The sequence below is a fragment of the Dromiciops gliroides genome, chromosome 1 (genome assembly GCF_019393635.1).
Source record: "Dromiciops gliroides isolate mDroGli1 chromosome 1, mDroGli1.pri, whole genome shotgun sequence".
Classification (NCBI taxonomy): domain Eukaryota; kingdom Metazoa; phylum Chordata; class Mammalia; order Microbiotheria; family Microbiotheriidae; genus Dromiciops; species Dromiciops gliroides.
In genome coordinates, this window is record NC_057861.1 from 72,046,336 (window position 1) to 72,059,729 (window position 13,394).

Genomic DNA, 13,394 nt, shown 5'->3' on the forward strand with positions numbered 1-13,394 from the left:
TTAGTTCCTTCCCCGCAGCTGGAGGTGTTCCAGGGGAGACCGAAGGACTCTTGTTGGCCATAGACTAGAGGGCATTGATTCCTGCCTAGGGCCAGGCTGGACGTTTCGGCCCTCTCCCTGCTCTGGGAAGTAGCTGACCCTAAGCTGGGGGGGGGGGGTTGTTGCTGCTGCCCCCAGGTCCCGCTGACAGAGGTTGTCGAGCCCCTGGACCTGGAAGATTTCCTGCAGAACCACCCTTTGGATGCAGAGCCCGGCCCTCTCCGGGACCTCATGGAGTTCCCAGCCGATGACCTGGAGCTGGTGTTGGAGGCTCGGGAGTGCCGGACCACAGAGCCGGGGATTCCCGAAGAAGGGTGGGTGTGGTTCCCCTTCTGTACAGCCTTGGACCTGGGGTATCCACTCTTAGCCACTGATACCTGGCTTCTCATATCTCCTCCAACAGGAAGCTGGATGCTCGGGTGAGGGATGCAATCGAAATCTATACTGAGGACTGGGTCATTGTTCGGAGAAAGTGAGTGATCAGCTGGAAGTGGGCTTGGTGGAGGGAACTCTGGAGTCCTGAGTACTGGCTCTGGCTCTGCGCCTTTTAGGTGTCGAATCTCTCTGGGGCTCAGTGTCCCTATCTGTGAAATGAACACGATTCACAATAGTTGGAAACTGAGGTGGGCACTGCCCCAGGCTGCTTAGATGGAGGAAAGCAGAGGCACTTTGGCGATAGCTGGCAGTTTTCAGCTGGCCACACGCGAGGGTCAGCCTCTCCAGGGAGTGGGAGAGAAGTCCCTCGCAGCTGAGCCTGTTTTTAGAACTGAGCTGCACTCCCAGCAGAGTTCCTGCTCACTTCTATGGCTATGACACGCCTCCCACCCTGGGGATCTTCCTTCCTGTCCCCTCTGTTGATATTCCCACTAGCTCTGTAAAGGAAAATGGGCATTGAGGCGTCTCGTTCTTCCTCTTTCCTCAGCAGACGAGGAAGGCAAAGGCCCAAAGAGAAAGTGGGCAGCCTGGCCCAGGTTCCCCAAGGCCCCTGGCCTGAGCTGATGCTACAGCTGTGAGCTGACAGGGGCATCAGGGGGACCCCAGTACGTGTGTGACCACCTGAGGTCAGGCCCTGCCCGCAAAGCTGGTCTTTGTAGAATGTCCCCCAGACCCCCAGGAAGAAGATGGGGCTGAAAGACTGAACTCCCAAGGGGGTGGCTCCCTGGCATGGGACCCTAACCGTCTCCTCCCTCTGCCAGGTACCAGAGCCTGAGTTCATCATACAATCCGAATACATCCGAGAGGCAGCGAGAGCGGCAGAAGGGCCTGGTCCGGCAGGTCTTCGAGCTGGATTCAGCTGGGGATGAGAGGATGGGCTCTGAGGATTTGGTGAGGCCCAGGCTGGAAATCCCTACCCTGACCCGTCTCCTTCGAAGGCTGGACTTTCCTAGTTATAAGAGACAGCTAGGTGACACAGTGCTGGACTTGGAATTAGGAAGACCTGAGTTCAAATCCAGCCTCAGACACTTCTTAGCTGTGTGACCCTTGGCAAGTCACTTCATCTCTGTTTGCCTCAGTTTCCTCATTTGTAAAATGTGGCTAATATTAGCACCGACCTTCCAGGGTTGTTGTAAAGATAAAATGAGATCATATTCGTAAAGCACTATGTAAATACTAGCTGCTAATGTTATTATTAATTATTATTATTTACTCTTTTCCATTTGGGCTAAACATGTTTACCCTGACTATGTAAAACTAAACACGCCTACCTGGGCCAGCTCTACCGTTTGTAATTCTACAGGGTCAGAGCAGCTAGTCCTGGGATCAGGATTCTATTTGCAATCCATTTCCAGTCATCCAGTTTGGGGATTCAGTTTAGCAAATTCTCCTCTCAGGGCCTAGCATCCCTAGCCAGCCACATCTGCCCTTAGCTAACCAGCGGGATCTCTGGGCATATAAACTTGTTTTAATATCAATCATTACACGAAGTAAAACATACCTGGGAAGAGATAGCATCTGTTGGCTCGAAGGGCCCGTAGAGGCATGGGTGACTCCCTCTGCTTCCTTGTCCCCCCAGGATGACCTAAAGCATTGTTCAGCCTCCCTGGATGACACACCCCGGGGAAGCTGGGCCTCCAACATCTTTGACCTAAAAAACTCAGCTGCAGACTCACTGTTGCCGTCCCTGCTGGAACACACAGCCCCCGATGAGATTGACCGGAGGAACGAGGAGCTTCGGAGGCAGAACCGACCTCGTGATCTCCTGGCCCTGTACCCTGCCCCAGATGAGGTGAGCCCCCTTAGAGTTACAACCTGCAGTCTTGATACTCTGGCCTCTGGGGCAGCTGGAGAATAGTGGAATCCGAAGGTCAGAGGACCTGGGTGCAAATCCTGGCTCACTGGCTGTGTGACTTTGGACAAGAGGCCTCACATCTCTGGTGGGATGGCCTAGTGTTTGTAGATACACAGCTGGCCACGGAATCCTGCTTTTATGCCCTTCACAGGGTCCCTCCGTTCAGACCCTGGCATCTGTGTTCAGGTGGGTGCAACTTACTTGCTCTGTGTTCTCCATAGGATGAGGCCGTTGAGCGTTGCAGTGTTCCAGAGCCCCCCAGAGAACACTTTGGACAGAGGATCCTGGTCAAGTGTCTGTCTCTCAAGTGAGTGTGGGCAGCCTTCCCCTTCCCCCCACCACTGCCCACCAGGGTCCCTGGGCCCTTGGTGGATGTCTCAGGTGGTATCACCATCCCCTGAGGGTCTCCTGTGTGCAGGGTCCCAACCGACCAACACTGGGGCAAACCTAGAGATGGCAAAGATTTCTTTTAGCTTTTAGGTGGCTCACAACATAGAAGAGCCCCTGGGGGAATAAGGCTTGGACACAGGGAGGTATAATACCAGGCAGAATGGGCCTTGGGGGAGGTACACAGGACTGTGGACACTCAGGCCAAGATCCTGGGGCTGGGGAGATCAGAGCAGGCCTTCCAGAGGAGAGATGATCCTTTTTACTGTTACTAAAGGCCTGAGCAAATGGGATGTGGTAGTGCCATCTTCCCCCTCAGTCATAATGAGGTAATTTGTCCAAAAAGACGTGATTCCATCAGTGTAGGCATGTCCTCCTGCACTTTGTACCTGTATCATGGGGGTTTGGGGTGGGGGAAGGAGGCAGGGGGTGGGATGTCAGATCTATATTTTTGTTTGTTTGTTTTTGTGGGGCAATGAGGGTTAAGTGACTTGCCCAGGGTCACACAGCTAGCAAGTGTCAAGTGTCTGAGGCCGGATATGAACTCAAGTCCTCCTGAATCCAAGGCCGGTGCTTTATCTACTGCACCATCTAGCTGCCCCAGATCTATATTTTTAAGTTGTAACTAGGCTAGGTGACTCAGTGGCTAGACCATTGCACTTAGGAGCGAAGAAGGCCTGAGTTCAAATCCAGCCTCAGACGCTTACCTGTGTGACCCTGAGCAAGTCACCTAACCCCCATTGCCTCCCCCTATCTCCCCTCCCCGCCCAAGAAAAGGACTCAGGATCCAGGCATCATCTTTATCAGTGTAAGAGGTGGAAGAGGGAGGGTCTCAGGCTAGCAACTCTTACCTCTCCAGGCCTTAGTTTCCTCATCCATAAAATGGGCATTCACTTTCTAGCTCTTAGGTGGTGAGGCCTGAACTTGCTCCATGTCTTGCTTTCTCCCCATCCAGGTTCGAGATAGAAATCGAGCCCATCTTTGGCATCCTTGCCTTGTATGACATCAGAGAGAAGAAGAAGGTAGGTTTGTTTGCATGACCACACGCATGTGACTTATAGTGAATAGCCTGCCTTTTGAAGAGAATTTGGAGCACATTTTAAAAATGGATGTTAAAAATTGTATTTACATGTAATTGGGGAAAATAGAATTCTAAATAAATGAAAAAATTAAGAAGAAGGTAGGTAGCTCTTCTTCCCCCTGGGAGACCCTGATGGCCTGGCATAGCCCAGTTCTTGAGACCTGTTACGGATGGGGGAAAGGGTCAGTAATGGCCACCCTGCCTTCCCTCTCTCTCATGGGAGCCTCCCCTGATTCCTGCTCCCCAACCCTCCAGCTGTCACTGTTCTTGCCTCATAATACTTGACCTATTCCCGTACATGTGGAAAGGTACAAAGAGTATTGGGAAGACCTAGGTTTAAGTTCCTAGTTGTGTGACCCTGGACAAATCATTTAACCTAGCAAAGCTAAAGCTTCCTCACCTTGAAAACGGGCCGCTGTCTGGAGAAAGGCCTATGGGTCCTACCTTACTGGGTGGTTGGGAGGGTCAGACAAGGTTCATGCATTGTATGGATGGCACTTGGCATTATTAATTATGATCATTATTGAGAGGCAGTGTTGTGTAGTGGCTAGCCTTGGAGCTGGGCAAATGTGGGTTCATGGCTTGCTTCTGGCACATACTGCCTTGGAGAAAGATCTCCTTGAGGAGTTCCTTATCTCAACAGAGACATAGGCCTGGTCAAAAATTAATAATATTAAATAATAATAACAACAACAACTCCCAGGGGCTCTAAAATATAATCTCCTTGAGGCCAGGGAGCCGTTTCATTTCTAAGGTCATGTCCCCAGCACTGAAGCATAGAGCCTTTCATATAAGTAGGGTGTTTATTAAATGTTAGAATCGACTCAGGCATGGGGGAGGACCCAGAAGGCTCCCTGGAGGCTGTGGCTACAGCTGCCTCTCCCTAAATGTCTCCCACCTGCAGATCTCAGAAAATTTCTACTTTGACCTGAACTCCGACCACATGAAGGGGTTGCTCCGGGCTCACGTGGCACACCCAGCTATCTCCACTCTGGCACGCTCTGCCATCTTTTCCATCACCTACCCTTCCCCAGACATCTTCCTGGTCATTAAGGTGAGTGAGTACTGGGCCCTTTTCCCTTCTCTAGGATTGGGGATCCTCAGGAGCTGTGGCATGGCCTATGCCCTCTCCCAGGAAGTTCAGGCCATGGGATACTCATAAGCAGACTGTGTAGCGCAGACTGGGAAGGAGGTGATCACCCTAGCCCAAGGTGATCCAGGAAGACTTCCCAGAGGAGGGGCATCTTCAGCTGGGCCTTGAGGGAATGCCCAAAGCTTGGATAGGGGGATAGCGGTGGAGATGCCATTTTGGGAGGGACAATGGCGTAGAGGAAGGAGGAGCCTCGTGGGTTTGTTTGATGATGGTGAGGACCCTGGCTTGGTTGGAGTTGAGGGCTCATGCTGGGAGCCATGGTCAGATGAGAAGGACAAGGCCAGACCCTGCAGAGTTTCAAATGCCACAGTAGAGAGTTTCGAGCTCTCGGGCAGTGTGGTATAGTAGGAACCCTGCCATTCAGTCATTGGGCATTTATTAAGCACCTCCTATGTATGTGTCAGGTATTGCACTAAGCACTGGGGTTACAAAGAAAGACAAAAGACCGTCCCTACCCTCCAAGAACTCATTGGCTAAAGGGGAAGGCAACATATAAATAGCTATATGCGTACAGGATATAAACCATATATACTGAAGTTAGTCTTGGAGAGAACTTGGGGTGGAGGGTGGGAGATGGGGTTAAGACCAGGAAAGGCTTCTTATAGAAGGTAGGATTTGAACTTTTTTTTCTTTCTTTTTTTTTGGGGGGGGGGACAGTGAGTGCTAAGTGACTTGCACAGCTAGTAAGTGTCAAGTGTTTGAGGCCAGATTTGAACTCAGGTCCTCCTGAATCCAGGACTGGTGCTTTATCCACTGTGCCACCTAGCTGCCCCCTCAACATTCATTTTTATAAGATTTTTAGTTCCAAATTTTTCCCCTTCCCCCACTTCCCCAAGACAGCAAGCAATCTGATTTAGATTATACATGTAAAATCATTTTAAACATATTCCCACATTATTCATGTTGTGAAAGAAGAAACAGAACACAAGGGGAAAAACCATGAGAAAGAAAAAAAAACAAAAGGCAAGTGGCAATAGTATGCCTCCCTCTGCATTCAGACACAATAGTTCTTTCTCTGGTCGTGGAGAGCATTTTTCCACCACTAGTCTTTTGGAATTGTCTTGGATCATTAGATTGCTGAGAAGAGTTAAGTTTAGCACAGTTGGTCATCACCCAGTGTGACTGTTACTTTGTACAACGTTCTCTTGGTTCTCCTATCTTCATTCAGCATCAGTTCATGTAAGTCGAGAAGGGGATTTATAAGGGAGATGTCATGACAGTAGAAATGACAAGACTTGATGGTAGGTTAGATATATAAAATGTGTTGAAAATGACACTCAGCTGGTGGACTTGGATGACTGGTGAGACTCTTGTTAGTAATTGGTGTGGTGGGGTTTTTTTGGTTTTGGGTTTTTTTGGTTTTTTTTTTTTGGTGAGGCATTTGGGGTTAAGTGACTTGCCCAGGGTCACTCAGCTAGCAAGTGTCAAGCGTCTGAGGCCAGATTTGAACTCAGGTCCTCCTGAATCCAGGGCCGGTGCTCTATCCACTGTGCCACCTAGCTGCCCCCTCTTGTTAGTAATTGGGAAAAGGGGACCGTTTGGGGGAAAGATAATGAATTCTGTTTTGGACATGCTGGGTTTAGAAGCCTAGAAGACATCCAGTTCAAAATGTCCACAAGGTAATTGGTGTTGTTAAGACTAGAGTTCAGGAGACAGACTGGAGTTGAATATATAACTCTGGGAGAGATGATAATTGAAGCCATAGGAACTGATAAGATTGCCAAGTCAGATTAAAATAGAGAAATCAGGACAGAACCTTGAGAGATACCCACAAGGGGCATGGCCTGGATGGAAATCCAGAAGCTGCTGGAAATTATTGATTAGGGGAGGTTACATAGTCAGAACTTTGATTTATGGGGGAGCTGGATAGACCACTGGCCCTGGAGGCAGGAGGACCTGAGTTCAAATTCGACTTCAGACACTTAGCTGTGTGTCCCTGGGCAAGTCACTTAACCCTCATTGCCTCAAAACAACCCAGAACTTTGATTTAGAAAGATTACTTTGATAGCCTAGTCTGCAGGATGGGCCGGAGTGAGGAGAGACTTGAATCAGGGAGACTAATTATAAGGCGATCACACTAGTCCAGGTGGGAGATAATGAGGGCCTTGCACCAAGCAGATGTCAGTGGAGAGGAGCATACACGGGAGAGGCTGTGAAAGTAGAAATGATGAGATTGGCTCTGTGAGATGAGGGCGAGAGCTGGTGTTCGAATCAAGGGCCCAGGTTCTGATGTCGGTTCTGTTGCCTCCAACCTGTGTGACTTTGGGGCAGGTCATTAGCCTACCTAGGCCTCTGTTTTCTTATCAGTAAAATGAGGGAGCTGGATTTCATTCTTGCTGAGGTCTCTTCCAACTCCAAACCCTATGATTCCTCTGGTTTCCCATCTCACCACCCCGGAGATGGACCACCTGGCTCCCAACTCCATCCCTGACAGGCCAGGGAGCCGTGGTCACCCTTCCCAACAAGTGTCCTGCCAGGTGAGGGACGTCCCCAGGCTCCCTCCCAGTGATCCACGTGGGGGCTCTGTCTTGGTCCTGGGTAGCAGGCTGCCGGTGACCAGGAGAACTTGCCCCCAGTTCCCTGACCTTGGACAGTCTGACTTTGTCCCTTCTTCATCCCCTACTTGTCTTTCTGAACCAAAGAGGTTGCATCTCTTGGTCTGCCCTCCTACTCCTTGAGCGCCGCCCCCCATCCTCCCGTTCTCAACCCTCCCTTCTCCCACCAGCTGGAGAAAGTCCTGCAGCAAGGTGATATTGGCGAATGCTGTGAGCCCTACATGGTCATGAAGGAGTCGGATGCCGTGAAGGTGGGAGCCTGGCAGGGGGAGAATGGAGGTGGAGAGGGGGCAAGTCCCAGCCCTATAGCAGGGTGAGGAAGGAGGGGACTATTTTTAGGACTCTGAGGGGTAACCATGTCTCTGGTCGGGCACAGAACAAGGAGAAGCTGGAGAAGCTGCGTCACGCAGCTGAACAGTTCTGTAACCGCCTGGGACGCTACCGCATGCCGTTCGCTTGGACCGCTGTGCACCTGGCCAACATTATCAGCAGTGCTGGCTCCATGGACCGAGATTCCTCTGATTCTGAGAGCGGTGAGCAGAGAGAGACCATGGGGGGCCAAGGGCACAGTGGTGAGGGAAGGAGAGAGGGGATACCTGTGGGGTGAATACCCTTCTGGGTTCAGACACCCCAGGTCATCCTTGGGGGAGGCCTCACTAGATGGGGATCTTGGGGTTGCTCGCCCTGGGCTTCATGAATGTGCAGTGTGAGGGGATCCCTCTCAGAGACCCAGAGAGTGGGTGTCTATGGAGGACCCCCAGAATGGGCATAAGCATGCCTGTTTAGAGGGTAGGGCTGACAAGGACCAAGTAGTGCTGGGAAAAGAGTTAGACCCAGTTTTGGTCAAGACTTAGCTAAGGCAGAACAACTGGGTGGTGCAGTGGATAATAGAACACCAGCCTTGGAGTCAGGAGGACCTGGCCTCAGAAACTTACTAGCCTTGTGACCCTAGGCAAGTCACTTAACCTTGATTACCTCACCCTGCCCCTCCAAAAAAAAGTCTTAGCTAAGTCCAAACTCAAGAAGGTGATGGAGAAAACATTAGTAATGCAGATTAAACTTAAAAGTGTACCCCATGTTTTTCACTTTCAGTCAGTTGTTAAACATTTACTAGCGGGGCACCTAGGTGGCACAGTGGATAAAGCACCGGCCCTGGATTCAGGAGTACCTGAGTTCAAAACTGGCCTCAGACACTTGACACTTACTAGCTGTGTGACCTTGGGCAAGTCACTTAACCCTCATTGCCCAGCCAAAAAAACAAACAAAACAAAACATTTGCTAGCACACCCCTATTTGTGAGCTCCCATCCCTCTGTTCTTCCCCTTTCCTTCCTACTTACAAATAAATGACAATAGGACTGTAACCTTTTTTTTTTTTTAACGGGGCAATGGGGGTTAAGTGACTTGCCCAGGGTCACACAGCTGGTAAGTGTCAAGTGTCTGAGGCCAGATTTGAACTCAGGTACTCCTGAATCCAGGGCCGGTGCTTTATCTGCTGCGCCACCTAGCTGCCAGGACTGTTAACTCTTAACCATGAAACATTTACTATGAGAAGGCAAAAGAACAGCAATAACATAACATTTGTTAAATAGACGTGTCTGTCATTAAGGAAGAGTAGGTACAAACTTAAGTGCAGATGTGTGACACAGTGGATAGAGCACAGGGCCGGGAGTCGGGAAGACCTGAGTTCAAATCTGTCCTCAGACACTTAGTAGCTATGTGACCCTGGGCAAGTCACTTAACCCTGTTTGCCTCTGTTTCTGCACCTGTAAAATGTAAAATGAACTGGAGAAGGAAATGGCAAACCACTCCAGTATCTTTGCCAAGAAAATTCCAAATGAAATCGTGAAGAGTCGGACACGACTGAAACGACTGGACGACGGGCATAAACTTACAGAAGAAACTAGTAGTGAAGCAGAATAATATTAGCTTACATTTATATAGATCCTATTCTATGCCAGACACTGTGCTAAGTGCTTTATGATTATTATTCTCATTTTACAGTTGAGGACACTGAGGCAAATAGAAGTGAAATGACTTGCCCAGAGTCACACAGCTCCTAAGTGCTTGGGGCTGGAATTGATCTCAAGTCTTCCTGACTCCAGAGTCAATGGTCTGGGTACTGGGCCCAGGGTAACTCAGGACTGTAGGTGTGGATGTTTGTGCTTTCTCTCAGGGAACAGACAGCACTATATAGTCCCTCCTCTTCTTCAGAGCCTCTCTGCTATCCTGTTAGACCACTCTCTCCTCTTCTCTCATATTCTCAGACTGTTGAAGCCATCCATACTAAGCTCTTTTAGCTAATAGCTTCAATCTAGGAGACTGTTGAGCTGTTCCTTTGGTGAGGTGCTGAAGTGGAGGGACACTTTCAGCGATCCCTTCTTCAATAATCTTTCTTCTTTAGTCCTTGGATGCCCAAAGCTGTTCATTCAGATCTTCCCTTTCTAAGCTTTGAGGTTTCCTGTCTTGAGTCATGGAGGACAGTTAAAGGCAACATAGGCAAGCCTTTGCGGAGTTTCCCACCCTCCAGCAGTAGAGGGCAACAGAGAGCAACGCAGCCTCTCCCCATCTTGCTCTATACATCATAGGATGTTACTGTTTTCTCTAGTCAGCTCCCAGCTTCAGAGCTTTGGCTCATCACATCAGCTCTTATCAGCTGTGCTCAGCTCAAAATCATTTTCTCAGCGCCATCAGTTTCTGAATTTCCCAGATTCTGAGTGTTCTCAGTTGCCTTCCCATTCTATGATTTCCCATCAACTCACCTTGTGAAATCAGGGCCTCCTCAACTGGAGTGACCCACTTCTACCTTAGGTTGAGAAACCCCAAGTCCACTTTTCTGTCTGGTATGACACAAATAGTTAATAGTATAATTTTCCTATAGTTCCCAAATAGTTCCTTGATTTAGAGCAGAGCTTCTTAAATTGTGGGTTCCCTGTATAGGATCACGTAACTGAATGTGGAGGTTGTGGAAAATTTGGCAGTAAATATTTGATTTGTATACCTATTTTATATACTCAGGATTGCTTAAAAATTTTCTCGGGCAGGGGCGGCTAGGTGGCGCAGTGGATAAAGCACCAGCCCTGGATTCAGGAATATCTGAGTTCAAATCCGGCCTCAGACATGTGACACTTACTAGCTGTGTGACCCTGGGCAAGTCACTTAACCCCAATTGCCTCACTAAAAAAAAATATATATATATATATATATATTTTCTCGGGCAAAAAGGGGTCGCAAATGGAAAAAGTTTAAGAAGCCCTGATTTAGAGGTTCTCAGCATTCAACTTCAAAATCCTTAAAGTAGTCATATTCAAATTAGTTTCTGGAAAACCCTTGATAGCAGCCATCTCTACTGTCAGTAGACACCTTTCCCTCTGAGAGGCACGCTCTCATTTGGCTCCTTTCAGAACTTTTGTCTGAGGTTCTTCAGTTTTCTCAAGTGGCTTTTCCTGTGTTTCTCTCAAAATTGTCCTTTTTCTGCCCCTTTCAGTAAATAAAGTATTCGCATGAGAAAGGGACAGTAATTATCTCCAGCAGATTTCCAGCTTTGATGTTTTATCTAGGATTTCTATTCCTTTTTGCCTGAGTTTTTCTGCAAATGTTTCTAACCCTACCACTGGTGTGTGTCTGTGTGTGTGTTGTGCTGGTGGGTGGTGGTGGTGGTGGTAGTGGTGGATCAGTGGAGCCAGTATATTCAGTCTGACCCGCCTCCATCCCTATCACACACAAGCACACCTGAGAAAAGAATTCTCCATCTTTCTTACTGTGTCTCTCTCTCTGTGTCTCTGTTTCCTTCCTCATTTCCCCATATATCTCTGGGACTCTCCATTTCCATCGCTGTCTTTATTTCTACGTCCCTCTCCTCATTTCCCTCACATCTCTCTTTCTTGCCTTTTCTCTTGTTCTCTATTCCACCTCTCCTCATCTCTCCTTCCCAATTCTTTCTCTTCCTCTCTCCCCGTCTTCTCATCTTTTTTCTCCCCATCTTTTATTCTATCTCCCTTTCCCATCTTCCTACCTCTTTCTCTCCTTCCCATCTTTCTTCCCCATTTCTTTCTCTTCTCATCTCTCCTTTTCTCCCCATATCTTGTTTCCTGTCTCATTTCTCTCCTTCCCTCCCTTGTTCCCTGTTCCATTTTTTCTCTCTCCCTCCCTTCTCATTTTCCTCCTCTTGTCTCCTCATCTCTCTGTCTCTTGAACCTCTTTTCTCCCTCCCAACCTCTCTCTTTACTTCCCCCCTGCCCTCCATTTCAGAGAGGAAGTCCACTTGGAATGAGAGGAAGAGGAAGGCCTTTGAGCGGGCCAGCATCGGGGATGATGCCTGTAGCTTCTCTAACTTTCGTCCGGCCACATTGACTGTTACTAACTTCTTCAAACAGGTAAGGGTGGTCCTCAGGCTGAAGCGAAGCCTGCAGCCTCCTCAGGGAAGGCTGGGCCTAATGGGGAAGATTCCCTAATTTAAGGCTGATGGGAGGGCTAGAATGAGCCCCCTAAAGGCCAGAGAAGACTGGGTGGTGGGCCTGGGATCTCACAGCAGGGCAAAAGCTAAGGCAGCGTGTGCTTGGCCCCCCATTGCAGGAGGGCGACCGCCTGAGTGATGAAGATTTGTACAAGTTCCTAGCAGACATGAGGAGACCGTCCTCGGTGCTGCGGAGGCTACGGCCTGTCACGGGTACTTCCTGCCTCATTATTTCCCCTGCTTTCCTCCTGCCACCTCCTGCTCTATCTCTAGATCCACTTGCTACCCCGTTCCCTATAAATTCCCTAAGAATCCTCTCTTCCGGGGCTCCTCTTTCTCCATCTCTTCATTCCCCAACCTCCCAGTCCCCAGCAATCTCGCAATGCCAGTGATCGTTGTCCCTAGCCCTCTATTGTGAACTGCACCCCCCCCCCAACATATACACACTCCCATGACACCAGCTGGACACCAGCAAGCAAAGAAGTTGTTTGTGGTGCAGACAGACATGGAGCAGTCTGGTTAACTCAGATCTCCCTACTTCCTGAAGGTGGATTGCTCCAGGGCCTAACCCTGTCCTCTTTGGGCCAGAAGGGTGGAAAAGCAGTTTTGAAGAATTCCTTGGGGGAGCTCCTGAGACCTGCTCCTGACTCCCCCCCCCCCTGCCCCCGACTGTTTTTTAAAGCATTTATTATTTATTTATTTTTAACATTCCTTTCTTTTTACATTGTGAGTCTCAGATTTGCTCCCTCTCCCGTGACTGCTTTTGACCTTGCCAAGAGTGTTTCTTTTTTTTCTTTCTGGGCTGATATTTAGCCTCCTTGAGAACTGCTTCTCCCTGTGGATAAAATCGGTGTTTGCGATCGTAGTAAAAGAAGCGTTCACCAGAACCTTTGGGGTCTGGACGATCCAGGATGCCAGAAGTGGAGTAGACACCCTCCTCCTCAGAGGGCTCTGTCCCCAGGCCCTCCCCGCCAGGAATCAGCACATGCAGACACTCTGTGCCCAGCCCCAGCCCAGGCAGCTTGGGTGGAACCATTAGACCCTTAGGATCCAGAGATGGAAGAAAGCCCTATGTGGGCCACAGTGGTCAGGGAAGGCTTCCCAGGACAGGCAGGACTAAGAAAGCCTTCCCAGATGGAGGCACAGATATTAGCAAAGACCTAAACATTCCCTCTCTCTCATTACCTGCAGCCCAGCTTAAGATCGACATCTCCCCGGCCCCTGAGAACCCCCACTTCTGTCTGTCCCCGGAGCTGCTGCACGTGAAGCCGTACCCCGACCCCCGCGGCCGCCCCACCAAGGAAATCCTGGAGTTTCCAGCCCGAGAGGTCTATGCCCCCTTCACCAGCTACAGGTGGGTACCCAGTGCTTTATTTTGGGCAGAATTTCATATCCCAGGCCCCTCTCTGTCTGCCAGGCCCACGCTCCTAATTC

At 49.5% G+C, this 13,394-nt stretch overlaps 1 protein-coding gene across 9 annotated transcripts in view; it reads left to right on the top strand.

Moving 5' to 3' along the window:
- Window positions 1–13,394, top strand: part of DOCK6 (dedicator of cytokinesis 6) — a 57,311-nt gene that overhangs the window by 16,627 nt on the left and 27,290 nt on the right. For all 9 annotated transcript variants that reach the window (XR_006356428.1, XM_044004987.1, XM_044005036.1 and 6 more), the window contains exons 3-14: window positions 178–353; window positions 443–511; window positions 1,236–1,365; window positions 2,054–2,266; window positions 2,551–2,636; window positions 3,672–3,738; window positions 4,702–4,851; window positions 7,676–7,756; window positions 7,882–8,038; window positions 11,756–11,880; window positions 12,080–12,173; window positions 13,152–13,314. Coding sequence is in view for 8 of the 9 variants with exons in the window: in XM_044004987.1 (XP_043860922.1) it covers window positions 178–353; window positions 443–511; window positions 1,236–1,365; window positions 2,054–2,266; window positions 2,551–2,636; window positions 3,672–3,738; window positions 4,702–4,851; window positions 7,676–7,756; window positions 7,882–8,038; window positions 11,756–11,880; window positions 12,080–12,173; window positions 13,152–13,314 (1,511 nt within the window). In the remaining variant the exon portion in view is untranslated. The remainder of the gene's footprint in view (window positions 1–177; window positions 354–442; window positions 512–1,235; window positions 1,366–2,053; window positions 2,267–2,550; window positions 2,637–3,671; window positions 3,739–4,701; window positions 4,852–7,675; window positions 7,757–7,881; window positions 8,039–11,755; window positions 11,881–12,079; window positions 12,174–13,151; window positions 13,315–13,394) is intronic.